The 23,464-nt window shown below is 40.6% G+C and overlaps 2 protein-coding genes across 5 annotated transcripts in view; one reads left to right on the top strand and one right to left on the bottom strand.

Moving 5' to 3' along the window:
* Positions 1–20,510, top strand: part of lrtm2a (leucine-rich repeats and transmembrane domains 2a) — a 36,049-nt gene extending 15,539 nt beyond the window's left edge. The window contains exons 3-7 of the mRNA XM_020599588.1: positions 13,149–13,381; positions 13,965–14,090; positions 16,163–16,251; positions 16,684–16,841; positions 18,026–20,510. Of these exons, the coding sequence (XP_020455244.1) occupies positions 13,149–13,381; positions 13,965–14,090; positions 16,163–16,251; positions 16,684–16,841; positions 18,026–18,567 (1,148 nt within the window). The 3' untranslated portion in view covers positions 18,568–20,510. The remainder of the gene's footprint in view (positions 1–13,148; positions 13,382–13,964; positions 14,091–16,162; positions 16,252–16,683; positions 16,842–18,025) is intronic.
* Positions 257–23,464, bottom strand: part of LOC109959871 (voltage-dependent calcium channel subunit alpha-2/delta-4-like) — a 30,851-nt gene continuing 7,643 nt past the window's right edge. For 2 of the 4 annotated variants that reach the window (XM_020599590.1, XM_020599593.1), the window contains one exon: positions 257–396. The gene's annotated coding sequence lies outside the window, so the exon portion shown is untranslated. Of the gene's footprint in view, positions 397–4,388; positions 4,414–4,524; positions 4,590–16,854; positions 17,267–23,464 lie in introns of those variants that run through there. The other 2 variants (XM_020599592.1, XM_020599591.1) reach the window with 2 other exon arrangements.

Raw genomic sequence — 23,464 nt, 5'->3', positions numbered from 1 at the left:
GGAAAGAAAGCTGATATTCAAGGTAACAGCTCTGATGGCTTCATACCATAGGAGTCTTGAGCTGGTTCCAAAGACTTCTCACTGAAGACTTCTGTGTCACTTTCACTGACTTGAGACTTCTGTACAGCTCTAACTTCAGAAGACAAAACCACTTGTTTTGATAAAAACAACATTTTGTGAATTTATCTTATTTCACATACTAAAGTGGTGAGTAGAACAAAAAAAAAACAAAGCATTTTTAAGTATAAATTGCATTCTATTATGAAATCTATTTTCTACTCACTTTGTATGCCCAAATCAATCTCATCAAGAGATTTGCCTTTGTAGACCTCAGTTCCACGTTCGACTGCCATGAGCAGCTTGCTCATCTTTGCAAGCTGAAGTGTAAGACACCATCTTAGATGAAAGTGGAGTGAGGGAAGATAAAGTGAATTAGTATCTTCCAGCTTCGTACTGGCTGAACACACCTGAGCCAGGTAATCAGCAGCAGGTCAGGCAGGGATAGTTGGAAAACAAGCAGGACAGCGGTGGAATTGCCCACCCCTTGGCCACCCCTGATCTAAGGGCTCTATCTCAGTCCTTTGGATGTGATATTTACATTGCTGCAGTTCAGTTTTGTGAATGTTTGGAGTACTGAAATTGTTGCAACTTAAATAGTTCAAATGAGGTTTGAAGCAGATGGAATATGTAAAAAAAACAAACAAACAAAAAAAAAACTGTAAAATATATGTAGTATAACTCATCCAGAAATGATAGTGTTTTTCAACCTTTTAGTTTAATATAAATCAGCGCAAAGCAGGAACTGATGCTGTTAAACTAGATGTGGATTATTCATTTTAATTATCAGTTGCGGTATGTTTTGAAGAGAAATAACCAATAAAATATATCTTGACAACTCTTTGTTATTTTGACATGAATATGGAAACTGTTGAGCATAACATAAACATACAGTCACTGACCATGGGGTCTCATCTGAAAAGATATGTACAGAAAACACTGTGAACCAAGACCCATTGTAAACTCAAACACAATCCTGCAAATTCTTCAACAGAACATTTTGCTACATTCTATGCCATTTCCTCATCCTCTACTTCCTTATAACAGCCCAAATCCTGTGTGACATGTGCCAATACAGGCAAGAAGATCCCTTTGGAAAGACTGGTAACTGTTATAGTGTTGTGGGACTCGAAGGGTTTCATAGAGATCCTGTGGTCCCCAAACCGGACTCCCTCCAGCCCCTGGCTGCACCTAGAAATTCTGTCCATAAAAATAATGAACAGACCCGGTGACAAAGGGCAACCCTGCCGGAGTCCAACATGCAACAAGAAACAAGTCTGACTTACTGCCGGCGATGCGAACCAAGCTCCTGCTCCAGTCGTACAAGGACCGAACGGCCCTTAGCAAAGGGCCTCGGGCCCCGTACTCCCGGAGCACCCCCCACAGGGCGCCACGAGGGACACTGTCAAATGCCTTCTCCAGATCCACGAAACACATGTGGACTGGTTGGGCAAACTCCCATGAACCCTACCCCACCCTGAAGAGGGTATAGAGCTGGTCCACTGTTCCACGGCCAGGACGAAAACCGCATTGTTCCTCCTGAATCCGAGGTTCGACTATTGGTGGAATTCTCCTCTCCAGTACCCTGGCATAGACTTTCCCGGGGAGGCTGAGGAGTGTGATCCCCCTATAGGTGGAACACACCCTCCGGTCCCCCTTCTTGAAAAGAGGGACCACCAGCCCGGTCTGCCAGTCCAGAGGCACTGTCCCCAACTGCGATGCGATGTTGCAGAGGTGTGTCAGCCAAGACAGACCCACAACATCCAGACACTTAAGGTACTCAGGGCAGATCTCATCCACCCCCGGTGCCTTGCCACCAAGAAGCTTCTTAACTACCTCGGTGACTTCAGCTTGGGTGATGGAAGAGTTCACCTCTGAGCCCTCAGCCTCTGCTTCTTCATCGGAAGACATGATGCTGGGGTTGAGGAGATCCTCGAAGTATTCCTTCCACCGTCCGACGATGTCCCCAGTTGAGGTCAACAGCTGCCCACCTCCACTGTAAACAGTTTTGGCAGGGCACTGCTTCTCCCTCCTGAGGCACCGGACGGTTTGCCAGAATTTCGTCAAGGCCGACTGATAGTTCCTCTCCATGGCCTCACCGAACTCTTCCCAGACCCGAGTTTTTGCCTCCACAACCACCCGGGCTACAGTCTGCATGCATTTAATGCAACATTAGTTGAAGGTGAGGATCAAGCTCCAGGTGTTATAAATATTGCTTGATTCCCACCCACTTCTAAGCTGCCCTGTCTGTGCCCTTTTAAAGACACAGGCAGTATTGCATGAATTCAGCTTAAGCAGTATTTAATCAGAGCATGATACTTTTAGAGCACAAGCTGGTACACATTTTTCTGACTTTACTCTCTGTATGTGGACATCTTCTGAAACTTAGACAGATCATTCTTTAGGATGAAAGGAGCCTATCCTAGCATTTTCCTTGTGTGGACCACCCAAAAGGTCCACAGAAGAAAGGTGTTTTGTCAGGGGTTGGTTCGCACAAGTATATAAAGACAAACCCACACACCCACTTCAATTCTGTACACTTTACTAACAAAAAATGTGCATTATCAATGTTGCCAAGTATAAACAGATGTTTTCTCTGCCTCTCTCCTTTCCTTTATCACCATTGCTCCTTATTTGCCTTGAAAAGCCTAGAAGCTCCCTGATCTCTGTTGTTACTATACACTTGCTGTCACACACACTCACACACAAACATACTGAGTCAATAGAAGAAGCATACATACAGAATAATAGCTGTAGAAAGGTGTAAGCACCCCATCAAACCAAAGTCAGAAAATATGTGAGACTACTACAGCACTGAAACCCGTTAGTTTATTTTATTTATTTGTCTTTTTTTTTTAGTGGGGTAGCCAATTTTAAAGCACTGGCTGAAAGTGGATTCTGGTTTCACAATGTTTTTTCATAATTTCTCACCAAACACATCAATATTTGGCTTTGTAATTGGTCAATGTTTTTATAATCAGAAAATATTTCCATGTTTCCAGAAAATATTCTTATTTAGCTTTTAATTGTCCAAGAAAAATGACAGAGTGACAACAAAGCACAAATGCAGTTTTATTAAACTCAATAAAATTGCAAACAAGAGGTGAAGAATATAACATTAATGATGAAGCTGAAGTGAGAAAAAAGATGGAGAAAGTGTAAATCAAAGTTGCATAGTGAATGGAAGAAGACTGAGGAAAAGAAAGGATGAAGGAGAAGGGACAAGAGAGGGGAACAGAAACACACACAGACCATATGGTGCCTCAAGGCCTCCAAGGTCTCAGCAGAATGTCTCATCTGACACAAAACGCACACGTAAGCACACAAGCAGGCAAAATTTGCTCCTATTTTGCAACACCGAGTTTGGAATGGAGCCTGATTCTGTTATATGACACTTGGAGTTAAATAGAAACTGAAATGACAGCTTGTTAGCAAAAAATCCAAAGCATCTTATAAACTCAAGTATATAATTAATTGTGATTTCAGTGTAATTAAAAGTTATTTCAAGAGTTAGGATTCAAACGTAAAAACACTAATTCCCTGGCAGAGGCAACTGTTTTAGCAACAAGGCTTCTTCAGTGTGGGGATGCATTTTTTTGTTTTTGCTTTTTAAATGTTGGTGATACTATGGCTTCCTCCCACAGTCCAAAGACATGCAGTTTAGGATGACTGGCGACTCTAAATTCCATGTAGGAGTGAGTGTAGGTGTGTGTGGCTGTCTGTCTCTAACCAGCAGCCCTGCAACAGACTGGTGACCTGTCCACGGTGTACCCCGCCTCTTGCTCAGTGTCACTTGGGGTAGGCTCCAGCCCCCCGGCTCTCTTCAGGACACAGTGGCTTTGACCTCTGACCTCCTTAGTGGATAAATTAAAGTAGTTTGTTTTGATGATTTTATGTCATGGTTACAAGTGTCATGTAGGAGTTTGTCAAAAGAATTTATAAAGAAGCAATGAAGTCACTGGAATCTTTCAATAAGGGATTGGTTTACTTGCAGCAAGGAGACAAGTCAGCATGAGCATACAGAGTTGTCTAAATGAGATAGGTTGAAACACTACAATATATAGGAGAAAAGGAACTCCCTGAAGATGCAACCCAGACGTCAATTAAGTTGTAAAGTATACTTAAACAACAAAAGGAAGTTGAAGGGGGTTGCCCTGATAACCCCTTAGATGCTAAACAAGCTGTTGCGCCTGTTTTATCTTCACAGTATATGGCAGGCACAGTTTATGGCTGGCTTCCTTTAAGTCTGGAGTGCCATTTGGTTGAACAACACACAAAGTACTAAAACAAAGATGAAACATGTCCTTCAGTTCACACAGGCAGTGTCTCACAGGTCCCTGTGATCTGTGGTCTGTTCTGAAAGTTTAAAATCCATTGTATAACATATGTTGGTTAATATATTGATTAAAACACAGTTTAAAACATACTTAATAATGTAATTTTTATGACAGAGTTTAAGACTTATACCTCTGAAGTGACCCGGTAATAGATCCAGCTGTGCACAATGCATGCAGAAACCAATATGCACATACCTGCAATCACAGTACACCAGATTTAAATGGTAAACAGTCTTATAATTGTATAGTGTTTTTCTATGTAATGCAGCACCCACAAAGCACTTTCACACTCCCTAGTACACACACTTTCACACACCAGTGATATCACAGCAACTTGGGATTCAGTGTCTTGCTCAAGGACATTTCAACATGTGGACCGGAGAAGCCGGAAACCGAACTGCCAACCTTCTGGTTAGGAGATGACGCACTCTACCTCCCAAGCCACAGCTGCCCATTTATTTTCACTTCTCTTTAGATCACCGTTTATTTAATGCAGGTACAACAGGAATGTGCCAGATCAAGCATATAAAACAGGATCCTGGCCCACTTTCAAAGGACATTGGCAGGGATAAATCTGGATAATCCTCTGCACCACAAAAAGCAACACTCCAGCCCAGCACTCCCTGAGTGATACTGATACAGTATTACATATAGACTCACATAATCTATGGTGATTATAGAGTTGTGCATTTCCTGGCATAAAAGAGTGTTTTAACTAAGTAATCACTGAAGATGGCTGATAATGGTCCTGGATAATATAACCATTTAGGATGTGCTCGATTTGTCTTAGTAAACACTCCATGAGCCTCTGAAAAAGGCATCCAATTAACAAAATAAGACATCTCAAGTACTGTACAACCAAGTGTAATATTAGGATTACAGATACTACCTCCCCTTTAAGACAAGTGTGAGCTTGAATATTTGGGGGATTGCTAGCATACTGGTGGACTTGCCAGGTTGGACGTCAATAAGATTTTTCACTGAGGAAATGGATCTGCTTGTGCATGAGGTGAAGGTGCATGATCACTAATCAAAATTGTATTTTTTATAAATACATATGTACTGATATGCACAACACCCAATGAACACAATGTAATTTTTTTGTTTTTTAAGCTTTGCATATCCTGCGCAGCTCAACAAGCATAGTCCATGTGCATTGTGCACACACCTAGACAGGCGTGCATCACAAATTGGTCAAAGCTCTCATTAACTAGCAATGATGATTTGACTGAAGACCACATATCTGGTCTTTATTGGTCAGCAGCGCAGTCATATTACCAATATGCCCAAAATTTACCTGGACACACCCCATTTTCATCTGGACACACCTGCCGGTGTGAAGTTGACAGAATGCTGCTTGGTAAAAAGGCAACATGATGCGCATGTCATGAAAATGGTAATTGCGCTGGTAGGAAATTAGGAAACAGAGGCACACTACCTGTGCCGCGCACCATGTTTTTGTTGCACGGTAGGGCCCCAAAAGCTAGATGTCCTTCATTTTCTTCCCAAATTCAGAATGTATTCAGCACAAAATGATGCAACATCATTAAAAAGATTGTTATACTGAAGTCCACAGCTGTTAGTTGCTAAAGCTGGCCTCAAATTATACTTTAGCTATAATTTGTTTATCCACCACTGCTTTCCCCTATGTTCCTATCCCCTTATCATTCTCTGTCTTTGTCTTACCTGTCACTCCTGCTAATTAATGGCCACTATCACAAAAACAATGTCATTGCACACTTCCATAGGCCATGCTGTTGTGTGGACAAGTGTGTGTCACTACAAACTGATACAGATAACATGAATTAGAGCTACAGCTCTGCCTACACATTTCCCACTCAGCCCTTCGAGTCAAAACAATGATTGTTTTACCAATGCAGAATTTATCACAGGAGAAATAGACAGCAGAGATGGAGAATGAGAGAGAGAGAGCAATAAATGAAAGTAATCCCAAAGAGAGAAGACAAGAAATAACGTAGAGAGATCAAGATTTTGGAGAATGGCTGTGTCTCTGCTCTCCTTGTCACACTGTCAGAACCAGTACAGCCTAAACCCCTACACCCTGCTCCTGCTTATCCTAAACTGATGTTTTTTTAGTGTGCATATGTGTGTGTGTGTGAAACGTCCTGTATGTCAGCAAGTAGTTATACACTGTTGTGACTGGGAGTCATACAGAAAGGTTAGGATAATGTGGGTTAAATGATCAGATCTGAAGTGAACCGCAAACTTCTTTCTTCTCTTTAACATCACCTGCAGTAATTGGTTGCTACGGGAACACAGCATTACCTTGTCAATGTTGAAATAATGGGGTGGCCTGAATATTATATGTGTATGTGTGTTGTATATTTTTTATACCTCTTATATTGAACTGTATACAGAAAAGTGTATGGAGATTGAAACTCACACAAGTATCCGATGCAAGCACAAATAGACACAAAAACGCACACACTGGCCGGCTATTTTTCATCTGCTAACTAAATAAGCTCTCAGATTACAGTGGAGATCAGACATGTAGCAGCCTCTGACAAAATTGACTAGAGCAGCAGTGTCTTTCTGTGTATCCATGTAATCTTGATGGAATATTTCTCATCATGTTTGAAAAATTCCAGTCTTTAAAATATGACTTCTCCTCATAGCCATCTCTGTTATTGAAACAGATGAAGGCATTATCATGTATCCATCTTACTCAGATATAACTATATTGTTACAATTCAAGGCACGTACTGATCCTGTGTAAGACTGACCAGTATATAGTTTGATTATGTTTGTAATCATGCCTTACTGTATTTATTTTAGAGAATAATGCCACAAACTAAAATAAGTATCTTGATGATTTGGGTTGCAACTGCAGTAACCAATAGTTTCCTTACAAATTCATCTGTAGTCTAGTCCATAAAAAGTCTCAATACACAGCTTCCTAAAGCCCAAGGTGAAGCTGACAAATTGTTTGCTTTACCCAAATGATTAATTAAAAAAAAGATCTCTCAAAGATATTAAATTTACCGTTAAATAAAACTAAGAGAAGAGGAAAATTTTTGAATTAGAAAAGCTGGCCCCAACAAATGTTTGCTTGAAAATCCTGTCTTTTATGAAACATATTTTCCCACTGAGTATATTCATCAGTTATGATTTAAGTGAAGGGACACTGTACTGCTGTATCAGGTACCGAACCAGGAGTCACAAGACTGCGCTGCAGCAGCAGCAGCAGGATGGGTTTCAGTCAGACTCTTGTACCATGTGAAACATAGCAGAGGGGCGAGTGAGTCTATTGCATGGAGGACAGCTGGTCCCTCTAGTAATAAGATAGCACTAAGTCTGCCTCTTGCATGGAAAACAACTTGTCCCCTGGAGACATGCAACTGGGCTCGGTAACAGAAGCGGAGATGACATCATAGCTGGGTCCAGTATCACCCAGGGGCCCCTGGATATAAACTTACAGACAGCTGGGCCCCTGGAATTGTTAAGTGCGGTTGCCAAGGAGACGCATCATTTCACAGAGTTTATCATGGAGTCATCTGATGCCAGAAATTAGTCCAATCTAGCTCAGGTTTTGTGTTTATAAACTGTGAGAATGACACTTTTAGTGAAAAGAAGAAAAGATATATGCATCTGTAGACTTTGTACATGTAGAAACTAAATTGGTAGTTGATATTACAGGACAACCATGTGACTAAATAAGCACACACAAAGACGCACACATATTCTGGTCGTTAATAATGTTGTTTCAAAGGTGACTTAGAACTAATGTCCAATTTCTATCTTTTCACAGCTTAAAACACACAAATGAATATACATACACAGGTAGACATGCACTTAGACTGTGAACACTTGTGCCAGTAACCATCCCAGTTAAAAGAAAGTTAGGCTGAAGCTTGGAAGGATCCTCCAATTGGGCAATACCAAGAGGAAATTTTAAACAGTAGCTCTGATTGTCATTTCTAACAACTAGATGGGACTTTTGGTGGTTGCCTCAGAAATCTTGCTTCAGTCCATGTTATAGTTTGTGGACTTGCTTCCTGTTTTGTGCTTTTATTTTGATTAGATTTCCTGTCTTGTGTCACCTCACTGGCCCCGGCTTTACCCCGGTTCACAATTTCTGTTCATTGCTTCCACCTGCTGCTCATTTCCTCCTGGTCTCCTGTCTATATATCCTCCTCCCTTCCCTCAGTCTGGTTGCTGGCCCATCTGATCTCAATGCCTTGCTTGTTCCCGTTTCCCGTGCTCCCGCTTTGATCTCCACACCCGGTCGGTTCTTTTGCCTTCACGTTCTGTTTCTGGACACTTGTGAGTTTGATGTTCTGCTGTCTCAGTTTTTGGATTCGGTTTGTCATTCTGAGTTTGCTACCACAGTTTAGTTTTTGGCTCCCTGACTGCTCTATTAATCTTTAGTTCTGTCCCGTCAGGTAGAGCACCCAGTACTTTAGTTCCATATTTTTGAATAAAGACTGATAAACTATTAGAACCAGAGTTTGTGTCTGCATTTTGGGTCCTTCTCTGCCTGAAACATAACAGTCCAACAGGAATATTTTATTGCCTTGTAATGCTTCTAGTTTGTATTCCACCGCTGATTGCCAGCCTACACTTGCACCAAATGTCAGCACATTAAGGCATGTGTTTGAGGATTCTTATAAAAAAAAATCAGATCTGAAGTCTGTTTGAACTGAATTAAACTGCACATAACCACTTGAACCTATTTGGACTAAACCTTTATATCCCTGTTGAGTGTGGCTGAATATTTTTTTTCTGGTTTGGCTCCGCTACAGCAGAGAGGATTTGGAGCTGCTAAAATAAGACAAAACAACAGCCACCTCCTCCACAACAGCATCTAAAACCACTCATAAATGTTGGAAGATAGACTTCAGCACTGAGGGAGGGTGGATGGTTGGTGCAGGGGAGTTTTAATGTATAGTAGCAGAGTGAGAAGAGAGAGAAAAGGGGTGGTGGTTAGCAGGGAAGAAAGAAATGAGATGGCAAAGAAGACTGCAAAATATGGGCCACAATATGAACTGGGTGATATGAATGGTTCAGCGATTTTTAAAATGTGACATGATGTGAGGGAGAAGCAGCAAAAAACACAGTTCCTCTATCCCTCTCTTCCTGTCATTCCCTCTCAATTGTATAGCGGTGTTTCTACCTCTGAGCCACACATAAATGTCCTGCAATACTGTGCCTTTTCAAATCTTATCACTAACGCAAAATCCTTCAATAGTGCTACGGAGATGCTGCAGTAGACTGGCCTTCTGAACCTCTAAGACAGCACAAGACACATCAGGATACTTTAAACCTCTGCCTTTATCCATTTAGAAAGTGGAGTTAATTCTTCCCAGAGATTAGGATTACACTGCAGGACTGAGCAGAAGATAATGGATATAGGAACAAGATAATGTTCACACTCTGAGCTTTGGTTGTTTTTTTTTACAGGCCACAGCCTTTATTTTCTGAACCTTTTTGGTGCAGTATGCAAAATGGGACAGTCATGTAAAATCTGCCTGAAAAAAATATGCTATTTCTAACTTTTTGTCAGCATTTATTCTCAGAACTACACAATAGTTTCTATACAATATAATCAAATACTTTTAATAATTTTAATATGAATTCTTCACTCAGAAATGTAGTATTTACACATTCCTCTTAAAAATAAACATTGCCTTGAGAAATTGTTTAAAAACCTGCTTAAATTAAGATACTGTATAGCTTCTATAAGGCTTGAACAGTTTTTTTTAAATAAAATTGTGCACTTGCCATTCTGAAACTGTAGTGATTTTAATTTAGCAATAATAATGAAATGAATTTTGACATGACATGTTATAAGAAAAGAGGTACAAACTACTAATGGCTGAAATCCATTAGCTCTTTCTGGATCAGGGTCCTCGTATTGTGCATGCTGTGTATCATGACTTATTGGCACACTTGAATAGAACAGACATTGGTATCAGTAACACCTAGGCTTTTCCTACTATGACAAGTCAGAATTGGTTAAACTAGATCAAAAGGCCTATTTTTAAAATTAAAAATTATATAATTTTGGTCATTGTTCTCAATACAGACTTGTCTTGTTAAAATACTTTGTAGACCACAAATACAGGTTTGCAGTTAAATAATTTTTTTAAAGATTGCAGTTAAGGTTGCATGTGCCCAAAATAGACATTTTTTTTCCATTCTGACATAACATATCATTAACAAGACTAAAATTCACTGTCTGTGCAGTGGATAAACAGTTATTGGGGGTGGCTGTGGCTTACGAGGTAGGGCAGTCGTCTTCTAACCAGCAAGTTGGTGATTCGACTCCCGGTCTACCCGCATGCCTAATTGTCCCCGACCAAAACACAGAACCCCAAATTGCTCCCGGTGGTTTGACTGGCGCCAGTGTGCGGCAGCCTCTCGTCATCGGTGTGTGAATGTGTGTGTGAATGGGTGAATGTGTATGATCTCCTGTAAAGAGCAGTCACCGGCCACATCGACCTGATCAGTGTTTGATTGTTGTGTCTTGTTGCTTTTCTTCTTTTGTCTCTCCTCTATCCACTCACCCCAACCGGTCGAGGCAGAAGGCCGCCCACCAAGAGCCGGGGTCTGTCAGAGGTTTCTTTCGTTAAAGGGAGTTTTTCCTCCCCACTGTCGCCAAGTGCTTGCTCAAGGGGGATTTGTTGGGTTTTCCCTATGTAATAATATTGATAACAGTAAGGTCTAGACCTTACTTTGTAAAGTGTCCTGAGATGACTTTTGTTGTGATTTGGCGCTATACAAATAAAATTTGATTTGATTTGATTTATTTCTTGTTTTAGTTCTCACAGGAAGTCTATTTATGCCCAGCTTAAAAACATCTCAACTCTTTTTCACTGCACGATGACGAACTTCATATTTTACTAATGATGAGATACAGAGGTCAGGTTACAAAGACTAAATCTTTATTATGTAATATCTCCTGATCATCACTTTTTTTTTACATATCACAATGTGGACTGACCAGTAAAGGGCTGTTTTTCAAAGTTTAATCACATTTAGAGCTAGGCAGCCTATATGTGTGATGAAAGTGGATTTAATCTTATGTGTGAATGGAAGGAGGGAGAGAAAAAAAATGAAAAGAAAGCAAATATAGAGGAAAAACTAACAGAAAAATTGGCACAGAAGGGGTGAGGCATGGTATGACAAAAGGCAATGACACACTGAGAAACAGATCCAGACATTGCAGGTGATGAAATCTGCTGATGAAGCAAAGAGTCTTGTCAGGAAATAAAATGTGCTACATCAGTGTGTGTAGTTTAGGCAGAGTAAATTTCTTAATATCACACTCTGTTGGTGCTTAATAGACATGCACACACAAATGCACAAGCTTATGCACCACATACACACACACATACATGGTGAATTAAAGCATAAGTTGTGCTGATAAGCCGTTGGATGGAAACAAAGTCAGCCACTATAACGAGACACTGAGGGAATACAGAGTAGTGCCGAGAGACTCGAAGTGAAAGAGAATGAAAAAGATAAAGACACTCAAGTGGGAGAGAAAGAATTACAAAATGGAGAGGGAGAGAGAGGAAGCAAAAAGACATGCAAATTAATCCAGAAAAGAAGCAAAAACTAGATAACGTAATAAAAGATGATAGAAAAATGTATCTAGTAATAAAGGATGGGCATGAAAATTTGAAGAATGAAAGAGAAATTCTTAACCACAGAAATGGAGCTAATGAGGAGAAATGATGAAATGTCTGTAGTATGCAGGAAAACACTGAGCTGAAAATCAGATAAAATAAAGGGGATTTCCCTCATGAGTGTTAATAAGGAGAGACTGTTGTAGAGATACACACACATACACACAAGTACAGCTTCTGCTGAAAAGAGATGGTTTTGTGCCACTGCAGAAGAAACTGCTGCCATGGAAATATTAACAAGAGTAGGCTAGATACACACACACACACATCCTGATTTCGATCACTTACTGGATCCCCGCATAGACTTACATTCACTTCTGGAAAACTTCCCCTAATCTTAATCATGACCACTGCTTGCCTAATCTTAACCCTTAACCAAAGATGACACTTGCTCTAACTCCAACTTGACAGTCATTTTTGGAAAAATTTGACAAAGCACATCATGGGGACTGGCCTCTGGTCCGCAAAAAATGACCCTGGCCCCCACAAAGCTTGTGTGCTCCTGGTTTTACATCCCCAGACCCCCCCCCCACACACACACAAACACAAAGTGAGATCCTCTGTGCAGTTTATACATCCACAAAACATCCATGGAAATGGAAATTTGCTGTATAATTTCAGCATTTAAAAAGCATGTCAAAACTGCCTCCGGTATTGTATTAGGGCTGAGCCAATGTTCCTCCCCACTCCCACTCTTTGTTTTGTTTCTGTTTTCCTTTCTTTTTTCCTGTTTGAATCATCCACACTCTTCACATGACTCTGAAGCCATAGACAGTAAGGGCAGCTGTGGTTTCTACATCCTTATTATGGAACTCCTTCTTTTCTATCATACATCTAACAAAATCCATAGCAATAAATTGGTTGACTGACTAATAGTCCTGTTCATGGACAGTCAGGTTAACCATGTGTCTTCATTTTTAATTATAATTTCCACTTAAAAACTACTGCACTCCATCATTTTTGACATTTTCTGCTTCTTGTCATTTTCTTTGCCCTTTCTCTCTAGTTCCTCTGTTGTACTAATCACTGAACTGATAATCCTCAGGAAGAACTAACTAAGCATGTCTTTTTTTTCTCCTCTCTAACCTGTTTCCTCCTTCAGCCTTCCTTTGTGTCCTCTGCCTCCTGGCGGTGCTGCTGCCGCTGCCTGCCTCCTCCTGCCCCCCTCCCTGCCTCTGCTCCTCAGATGGCCTGGTGGTGGACTGCGGGGGCACTGGTCTCTCCTCACTGCCTCCCCTGCACCTCCTGCCTCCAGGGAGCCGCTCCCTCCTGCTAGCCAACAACAAGCTTGCCTTGCTGGGAGCTTCTGCCTTCGCTAACCTCTCCTCTCTGGAGGTCTGCAGTACATTGCTTAGCAAATTCACTGAGATTTTCCTTGCCTAACAGTAGCACATGATATAGTTGTTGTTACACTGCTGTGTACCTTGGCATATGCACTTTTGCACTGACCTTACATGCTGACTTTCCCCCAGGACAATAATTTATACTGTATGATGAGAGTCACTGAGCAAACTGCAGACAACCTCTGCTCTCACTCTGAAGTTAAGAAAAGTTGACATTTTCATGTTTTGCAAAGCCCAACCAACTTTAAAATATAACAGCAAAAATGATGGATAGTTACTGTACCAGGCACAAAGGTTGGGTAGAAACAATCTCATTAGTTACTCCCTCTGACTGTTGTGTTTAAGTGGAAGTTTGTGCCAAATCTGAATAAGTTCCCCCAAGATGTTACTGAAATTCATGAGAATGGGACGACCCAAAAACATATTGCCTCTGGCCATGGCTGCCAACAGCATGTAGGCATAAATATGTATGGTAATTTTGTAGATATACATCTATTTTTTAAGATTCCTTCATAGCCTAAAATGCTAATGTACTGTATATTTAAGCAAGAATGTATTTTGCTGTGCTATTTTAGGAGCTGGACCTCTCTAATAACTACTTGGATAATTTACCATCTGGATTATTCAGAGACATGTCCAACCTGACAAGACTGACTCTGCGCAACAACTCACTCACAGTAATGGACAGAGGGCTATTCCAGGTATGCACAGTTTACAACACTATATTTGGTGGTACACCTCTCTAACAACACTGAAAATGAAAATGAGATACTTATAATAAAATGATTACTGTGACACATTATGTTTTGCAATGAGGCTCTCGTTTCGCTTTAAGTTCTACACTCACCAGCCACTTTATTAGATACAGTGCCTTGCGAAAGTATTCGGCCCCCTTGAACTTTGCGACCTTTTGCCACATTTCAGGCTTCAAACATAAAGATATAAAACTGTAATTTTTTGGGAAGAATCAACAACAAGTGGGACACAATCATGAAGTGGAACGAAATTTATTGGATATTTCAAACGTTTTTAACAAATAAAAAACTGAAAAATTGGGCATGCAAAATTATTCAGCCCCCTTAAGTTAATACTTTGTAGCGCCACCTTTTGCTGCGATTACAGCTGTAAGTCACTTGGGGTATGTCTCTATCAGTTTTGCACATCGAGAGACGGAAATTTTTGCCCATTCCTCCTTGCAAAACAGCTCGAGCTCAGTGAGGTTGGATAGAGAGCGTTTGTGAACAGCAGTTTTCAGTTCTTTCCACAGATTCTCGATTGGATTCAGGTCTGGACTTTGACTTGGCCATTCTAACACCTGGATATGTTTATTTGTGAACCATTCCATTGTAGATTTTGCTTTATGTTTTGGATCATTGTCTTGTTGGAAGACAAATCTCCGTCCCAGTCTCAGGTCTTTTGCAGACTCCATCAGGTTTCCTTCCAGAATGGTCCTGTATTTGGCTCCATCCATCTTCCCATCAATTTTAACCATCTTCCCGGTCCCTGCTGAAGAAAAGCAGGCCCAAACCAGGATGCTGCCACCACCATGTTTGACAGTGGGGATGGTGTGTTCAGGGTGATGAGCTGTGTTGCTTTTACGCCAAACATAACATTTTGCATTGTTGCCAAAAAGTTCGATTTTGGTTTCATCTGACCAGAGCACCTTCTTCCACATGTTTGGTGCGTCTCCCAGGTGGCTTGTGGCAAACTTTAAACGACACTTTTTATGGATATCTTTAAGAAATGGCTTTCTTCTTGCCACTCTTCCATAAAGGCCAGATTTGTGCAGTATACGACTGATTGTTGTCCTATGGACAGAGTCTCCCACCTCAGCTGTAGATCTCTGCAGTTCATCCAGAGTGATCATGGGCCTCTTGGCTGCATCTCTGATCAGTCTTCTCCTTGTATGAGCTGAAAGTTTAGAGGGACGGCCAGGTCTTGGTAGATTTGCAGTGGTCTGATACTCCTTCCATTTCAATATTATCGCTTGCACAGTGCTCCTTGGGATGTTTAAAGCTTGGGAAATCTTTTTGTATCCAAATCCGGCTTTAAACTTCTCCACAACAGTATCTCGGACCTGCCTGGTGTGTTCCTTGTTCTTCATGATGCTCTCTGCGCTTTAAACAGACCTCTGAGACTATCACAGTGCAGGTGCATTTATACGGAGACTTGATTACACACAGGTGGATTCTATTTATCATCATTAGTCATTTAGGTCAACATTGGATCATTCAGAGATCCTCACTGAACTTCTGGAGAGAGTTTGCTGCACTGAAAGTAAAGGGGCTGAATAATTTTGCACGCCCAATTTTTCAGTTTTTTATTTGTTAAAAAAGTTTGAAATATCCAATAAATTTCGTTCCACTTCATGATTGTGTCCCACTTGTTGTTGATTCTTCACAAAAAATTACAGTTTTATATCTTTATGTTTGAAGCTTGAAATGTGGCAAAAGGTCGCAAAGTTCAAGGGGGCCGAATACTTTCGCAAGGCACTGTACACTTATACAAATCTATGCAATTCAATGCAACACTTCCACCTTAACATCTGTGTTTATGAAGCTGAAAATGTTTCAGTTTTTGTGAAATTGTCATAAATGTATAAATTCAATTATAAGTTTATTATTGAGGTCATAGTTAAAGGTGGTGCTGTATTGGACTACATTATAATCAGACACGTTCCTAATATTCTGACCCTCTCATGTCTGTAGCTGGGGAGGCCAAAAATATAGAGACACCTCTATAAACAATAAAATCAATCTTGATGTTTCTACAGGGTCTGGGGGGTCTTCAGAATTTGGACCTGTCCCTGAATGGACTGTCCTCTGTTCCTGTGGGGCTACTGGATGAGCTACAGAATCTCAGGTAGATACATATCTGTACAAACTCTTCTACACTGACATGATTTTTATCCAATGTTCCCTTATAGTCTCCACAGAGATATAAACATTATAATAATACTAAAGTCAATAGTCGTAGATTAGTCAAACCTATGACCTAGGTCAAAGTCAGTATTCCTGTTAGCATAGAACTATGTAAAAAATAAATGGTGGAAAATGTATAGCTAATAAGGCAAATCTGATTTTTGGGAGTGGGTGGAATGATCAGACCAGAAGGATGGAAAAGATAGTAAACACAGTAGGATGAAGATGTTAAAAACAGTAATTACTGTCCAGCAGTGGTAGCACTGTGCATAGAATTGTTATTAGCTGTTTTTAAATCAGTGCCACAAGGGTAAATTCTTCTCTTTTGTAGGAGTTCAGAGAATAAATGAATTTTATTGTCATTATTCCATAGGTGGCTGTCTCTAGCAGGTAACAGGCTTCACGGTTTAGAAAGGGCAGCATTTGAGCCCCTTGCCAACTTACAACACCTGGAACTGGGACACAACCCCTGGGAATGTGACTGCAACCTTCGCGATTTCAAACACTGGATGGAGTGGCTGCTATACAGAGGTGGATGTTTGATTTTTAGCCATGTTTGATCTGAATTAGTGGATAGGATAGTCAGGAAGCAGTGGGCAGAAACTAGAGCATGCTAGTTTACCTCTGAGAAAGGTGGCTAGGTGTGTGTTTCCATTGGTGCATCCCTGTGCTTCTCTCTACATAATATAACTGCACTGGTGTGTGAATGCACATTAACACGCTCATTGTGTTTCTGTGTACCGTGTGTGTTATCTCCATGTCTCTGCTGGCTGTTAGTACATCAGATAAGCACAGCTGCTCTCTGCTCTCTGTTCATGTGTAAAAATCTATATTCACCTCAGCGTCTCAAGCCTCAGCTGTCCCACTAATGAAGCATCTCTTCCTTTTCTGCTCCATTCTCCTCCTACTCTCCTCTTCCGCTTTCTGGGCTTGGCTCTCCATCTCAGTTCAGTACACTTGAGACAGAGATTGACACACGGCAGACATGATAATTTAATAATCATCAGAGCAGCAGAGAAAATTACAAGGTGACATTTTGTAGTTGAAAATGAAAGCATGACAGTAGTTAAGTAAGACAAGGCACCAGAGAAGTGTGAAAAGCTTAGGGACAGCAATCCGTGTTGACTTCTGTCTGCTTCAAGCACACACAGCTGGGATATGTGGAGATATTTGAAGAGAGCGAGCTGTGTTTGCAGAGGGGATTCTTTTGTCACATGCTGAGATAAAAGCATCTGGGACGAAATACCACTTTCCTCATTCTGTCTTTCTTTGATCCTTTGCTTTTTCTAATGCTTAACATTTTTAAGGGCACAGATCAATGGCTTCCTAACATGCAACCTCGAGACAAATACTATGCATGGAAACAAATGCAACATGTGATGAAAACAAAGTAAATACCCTGCCCTGCATGTGGGAATTAGTAATTCAGATATTTTTCTCTTCCAAACATACACTAGTGTTCTGCTGAAGCTTGGCATATCATCTCATGAATTATAGAAGGGCTTTGTGGAGGCTATCTTCAACTTAGTGTAGAGGGCACAGCAAACCCAGTTTGTGTGTTAAGTGATGAATGACTCATCCTGCTGTTGGCACAACTACCCTCTCTGTCTCTTTCTTCTCTCTCAGTTAATTGGAAGTGCTTTACAGGCATAAGGCATTTTATAAATGACCACTCCCTGTTCCTTTGTCTCTACACCGCTTTCCCTCTCTATCAGGGGGCAAGGTGGACGCTGTGGAGTGTACGCTACCAAAGGATCTGCGTGGGCGAGACATCCGTGGTGTTCCAGTGGAAATGTTCAACTACTGCCTCCACCTTGAAGATGAGAATGGAGGAGGTGGTGGTGAGGGAGCTCGTTCTGGACAAGGAGGTGCTCCTCCCTGCAGAAGGAACATTCTTAACCCCAGTGGGGCAACACCAATTTCTGACAACAGTGGCAACACTGTTGATGACTCCCCTTCCAATACAGGAGGTGGAGGAGGAGGAGGTGGAGGTGGAGGTGGGGACGCCCTGTCGGATTGTGTCCGTCCCCGTTACCGGCCCGCAAGCGTGCGCCGTGCCATTGGCACAGTGGTGATTGCCGGTGTGGTGTGTGGCATTGTTTGCATCATGATGGTTGCAGCCGCAGCGTATGGCTGCATCTATGCCTCCCTGATGGCCAAATACCAGAGAGAGCTGAAGAAGAGGCAGCCACTGATGGGAGATGGAGAGGCAGATGGGGAGGACAGGGAGGAGAAACAGATCTCCTCTGTGGCCTAGAGGAACAATAGAACAGGGGAGGGTTTATCCAAAAGGTGAAGGTTGGAAGGGGTGAAATTAAAAGGGCTCAAAGAGGAGAGAGATGGATGAGCTTGCACACAGACAGTTATGGTATATCTCCCTCTCATTCTCCAACTGACACCTTTCACCCACTTTTTGTCTTCCTCTCTTTGTCCTCTTTCTATTTTTAATGTTCTCCCTCTCTGTCCCTGTCTCTAACCCACTCCCTCACATGCATACTTTATCTGCTTCCTGATTTTCTTGTCCTTTTGGAGCCATTCTCACTGCAGTACTTGTTACCAACCATCCAATTCGCCTACCAACCACCGACTGCTGCTGTTGGCTGCTGGTGAATTTACCCTTATATTGGCTGAGAGAAAAAAATGATTTGGTATTCTCTCTAGTATGAAACATATCATTTATGCTCTTACAACACACACATGGTGTACGGTCAATCAGTATTTGAAAAACTGGAATAAATTTTCAGGGAATTACAGTATTATCTTGGCAATTGGACCAGTATTCACAATAATAAAAAAATGTTGTGGTATCAGGCAGTGCCTAGTGTTTAATTTGTTTGTATCTCCTCCTCAACCTCTTGAAAGCCAGCAGTTCCTCCAAAAACCCAGGACTCCAGCCCAGGACCCTTCACCCTTGTCTGGCCTAATGCTCCTCTGACATTCCTTTGGACCTCCAAGTCCCACAGAGTCAGCCAATGTTGAAAAGCGTGGGGGAAATGAAGGAGACATTTTGGATGTCATTTATACTGTACAGTCAACATCACAGAAACAATACTGGGAACACATACAGATTATATACTGATAGGAAATCAGTCTCCTGAGTCTTGTATCTTGAGACTTGTTAGGGGTGTTAAATGTAGAACAGGAACTGGATTGCCCATTCATGGATGGCTTGATCTTTCAAAAACATGAGGTCAGAGACAATGGTTGGATGCTCTACCCAATATGGTCCACAGCCGATTCTCTCTTTATCTTCTCATGACCAATAACATCCTCCAGGTGTTACAGACAGAACTGCGCATGCTAGTCTTCAACGGGGAACAATGCATTTATCTGGAGTTTAAATGTCCTGTACTTGTCACTTTTTCTCCAAAAAAGGCTTTTGTTTATTTGATGCTTGATTATGATCAGTATCTGGACACAATGAAAGACTAACATCATGGCAAAAAAAGCAGTCAAACAAATTAACTGGAATAACTTGGGCTATGGCTGGTTTCATAAAAGTCTTCACAATAGTTTTAATGAAGGGAATTAATAGACCACTGACTTTGCTTTAAAGCAAACGTTCTTTGTTCAGAGGTTGTTTCCAAACTGATTTCACCCTCAAAGGTGAAAGTTCACTACTATGTCATGGAAAATTATCTGAGAGAACTCTGTCTCTTGCAAGGACTACAAAAATTCATCTAAGGACTACAAATGTCAAACTCCTGCACTTTATTTCCCTGATCAGCTCCCCTCTGGCTTTCCTCTCCCTCCTCCCTTTCTTCTTTTTCTTTCTAAAACTGGCAAGTTGACCAGAGGGGTTATAAAGAACAAGGGATTAAACAAAAAAAGACGCTGCTATGTTTCCCCCTCCTCCTTGTCATACATTTATCTCTACATCCATCTTTAAACCCAGTACTATTTATGGAAAGTGTTTCATACTTCCTCAAAGATTTCCACCTCTTTTCTTTCCTTTCACCCATCCCCTCAAATGTTATGCTGTCCCTTGTGTTTTTCCCAAAGGATCTGCAATATGCAACAGAAGTTGTGTCACCATCACATGAAAATGATTCACTGCCAAAGAGTCCTGTTAACTTAGGAATCATCACTTATTGAAATATATGTGATTAGCACACTTTCTCAGTGTGTTCACAACAAAAGCTAGCTTGTTTGCTGTACACCGTGTTTTCAAAAATATCCCTATTTATGTCTTTAAAATATTTATGTTGCCCCCCCCCCCCCACAGCAGCTAAGTATTCTAGTTAGTTTAATCCTGTTCCTATAGACTGTGTGTAAAGAATAATAAAATTTCACTCTGAGTTTTTAATTGGCTGGAAGTAAACATATTTATAGTGTGTTATCTTATATCTAGGTATGACGCAGATAAATATTATTATACAATCTTTAACATGGTGTGCTGGCCTAGCAATCCCAAAAGTGTTTTGGACATAACTGTTACAGATTTCTGTGTCACTTCATGATGTACGTCTTTTGTTGCTGTGTTTAGAATGTTTACATTTTGTTTTGTTTCAGGTTTTAAATCTCTGTAATGTTTATTGTTGTGTTCATTTATTTATGTTCAGTAGTTGGAAAGCATAGAAAGAGTTTGGTCAGGGTGTAATTGGGCCCCATATTGCTGCCTCATCTCTGAACTGAATTAAGTGGACAACATTTAGCATACAATCGCGTAGTCAGTGGCTACCCTTATTGTTTTATTATGATTTTTTTCCACATAATGCTGTAAGACCAGCTTTATCTCATACAAATGACAATTTCATGGGGTTGATTTGAAATAACAAACAACATTAGAATTTATGGTGAAACATGCTAGCCATATGGCAAGCTGTCATACATGCAGTATCTTCCCTTCAAACATTTTAAATATTTTATTTCTCCAATATCCACATATCATAGCTAACATATGCACCTTAAGTAAATGGGAAAGGGCTGGGGAAAGGCTGTTGCTATGGTGAAATAATAAAAATGTTATAGCCAATGTCTTGAATGAGATTGTACATGAAATCAGATCTTTTCACCCACCACCCTGACATCCACACCCTTACACTTTTCTGCATTTATGAACCTTGCACCAGTTACTATAGTAACAGCTAAACCACAAAAGTTTAAAAAAAAAAGTATTAATTGTAGATGACTGTGCTGGTGGCATGCATAATAAGTCAAGATGGGTAAAAGTTGGAGTCTGGTCTACAATTATTTGATTCTTCACTCCAATACTGATCAAGTCTGCATTTCAGATTAAGTCTAAGCATCAATAGGCATCTCACTAATCTACAGAGACAGAGGAGATGAGCCATGACAAAGTAATTTAGATATCCATAGGTTTAAAATAACCATTGTCATCTTCAGGGCATATGTGAAAATTTAGTTCAGTGCAAAAAGAGTGAAAATAATGGGACTTGGGGGCTGTAACTGAAAACGGGTTAATACTAAACTCTTTCTATGACTCTAGAAACATTGCCCTCTCAGCCCCTGGTCTGCAGGTCTTGTGCTGTTATTAGCTAAGTATCTTAGCTAGCTTAATAATGTTCCTATAGACTGTGTGTAAAGAATAATAAAATTTTAGTTTGTTACATAAAAACTGCAGCAGCCATGATGACTGAGGGCCTTAAAGACTACGTTTCCCAGAAATCTTTGGTGCGTTGTGTAGACTACGTTTCCCAGAAATCTTTGGTGTGTTGTGTTATGATGATTGTGAAAATGACAATGATGATATGATGATGATGATGAAACACTTTCTGGTTAATATGCATTGATTGAAATCAAAACATATCACATTTATCATCCAGACCACTGACAAAGCTCAAAAGATGACATCTTCAGTCAAAATGATCAACTGCACAAAAGGTTACGAGATCTGTGGAATGGAACATGCCTTCACAGAGTAGATCCTGGGTATTTTACTAATGCAGTATTGGGTAATTTGCCTAACATCATTTAGACACACTGAAATACTGTCAAATATCATTTGCCACGTAGTTTGAGAGCCTTTCTTGTCCAAAATGTAAGGACAAAAATGATTTTCACTGTACAAATTATATTTTTAAGTGAAGGACAGAGTCAGCAAACATGATATGGGCTTGTAAGATGAGTTGGAATGAATATGCAAATGAGAGTATAAAATAGTCATGCTCCAGCTCCCCTGTATACTGTTCCTTATCTCGTTTTTTTCTGTCCCATGCCCTCTATCTCCTCTCATCTTTCTGTTTCTCATCTTCTGTCTCCTTCCTTTCTCCTCTCACTTATCTTGTCTCCATTTATCTTTCTGTCGCCTCTTCCCATGTCTTTTTTTTATTCTGTTCACCTTCTTTTCTCTCAGCACTGCCCTCTTTATCCTTTGCTCTGTCTGGTCTATTGTGTGTCTCTTTTCATATTTCACCTCCCCTATCTTACCTCCTTACTGTACCTCCTGGTTTACATCATATTTGCACCAAAGACTGTGAATTTTCCCCCATCTTTTATTATTCATTGCTTCCTTTCCGCCTACTCCACAATGTCAAATATCTTCTTGCTACCCTTTGTCTTTTCCCTGCTCTTTCTGTTTTTTATTTACCCACATATTACTCCATCTTCTTCTTTTTCTCTCAGTCTGCTTCTCTGTCAGCAGAAGCAAATTAGGTTTATTTACATACAACCTGTCACTTCTGCCACAGAGATGTACTAATCCATTGCTGAGCCCTAGAAAAGCATAAACAGTGTTTCGGTAGTCACTGATGACAGATTTTGGATCAGCCTTTGAAATACCCAATCCTTGGCCTTCAAGAAATGAAATCTGCCACCAAATCAGAATGAAAGCTAAACAGCAGTTACACTGAGACTCTGGTGGAAAACACTGACACTTGGTGGTCAGAAATGGAATCACATCCTTTTCAACTGCTTATAGTGCAAGCATGAAAAATACAGTATATACACAAACTGTATTTCACTTCAACTGTGAAAAACAGCTTGGGTGCATAAATTACCAGCCTTTTATCCACCGTGTTCATCATAAAATGAATGTTTGATGATTGATTCTACAAAATTCTACAATAGTTTGTACAAACCTTGCACTGCAGATAGTCAACAACTGTGGCAAGTGGCTGTCTGCAAATATCTGTGTTGCTGAAGAATCCCTGACCAAGACACTGAATAGCTATCAACATGTTTCATCATCATCA

The sequence above is a fragment of the Monopterus albus genome, unplaced genomic scaffold, assembly GCF_001952655.1.
Source record: "Monopterus albus unplaced genomic scaffold, M_albus_1.0 scaffold41.1, whole genome shotgun sequence".
In the NCBI taxonomy this organism is placed as follows: domain Eukaryota; kingdom Metazoa; phylum Chordata; class Actinopteri; order Synbranchiformes; family Synbranchidae; genus Monopterus; species Monopterus albus.
The sequence above is the reverse complement of the archived record's forward strand: the minus strand, read 5'-3'. Positions and strand labels throughout refer to the sequence as shown.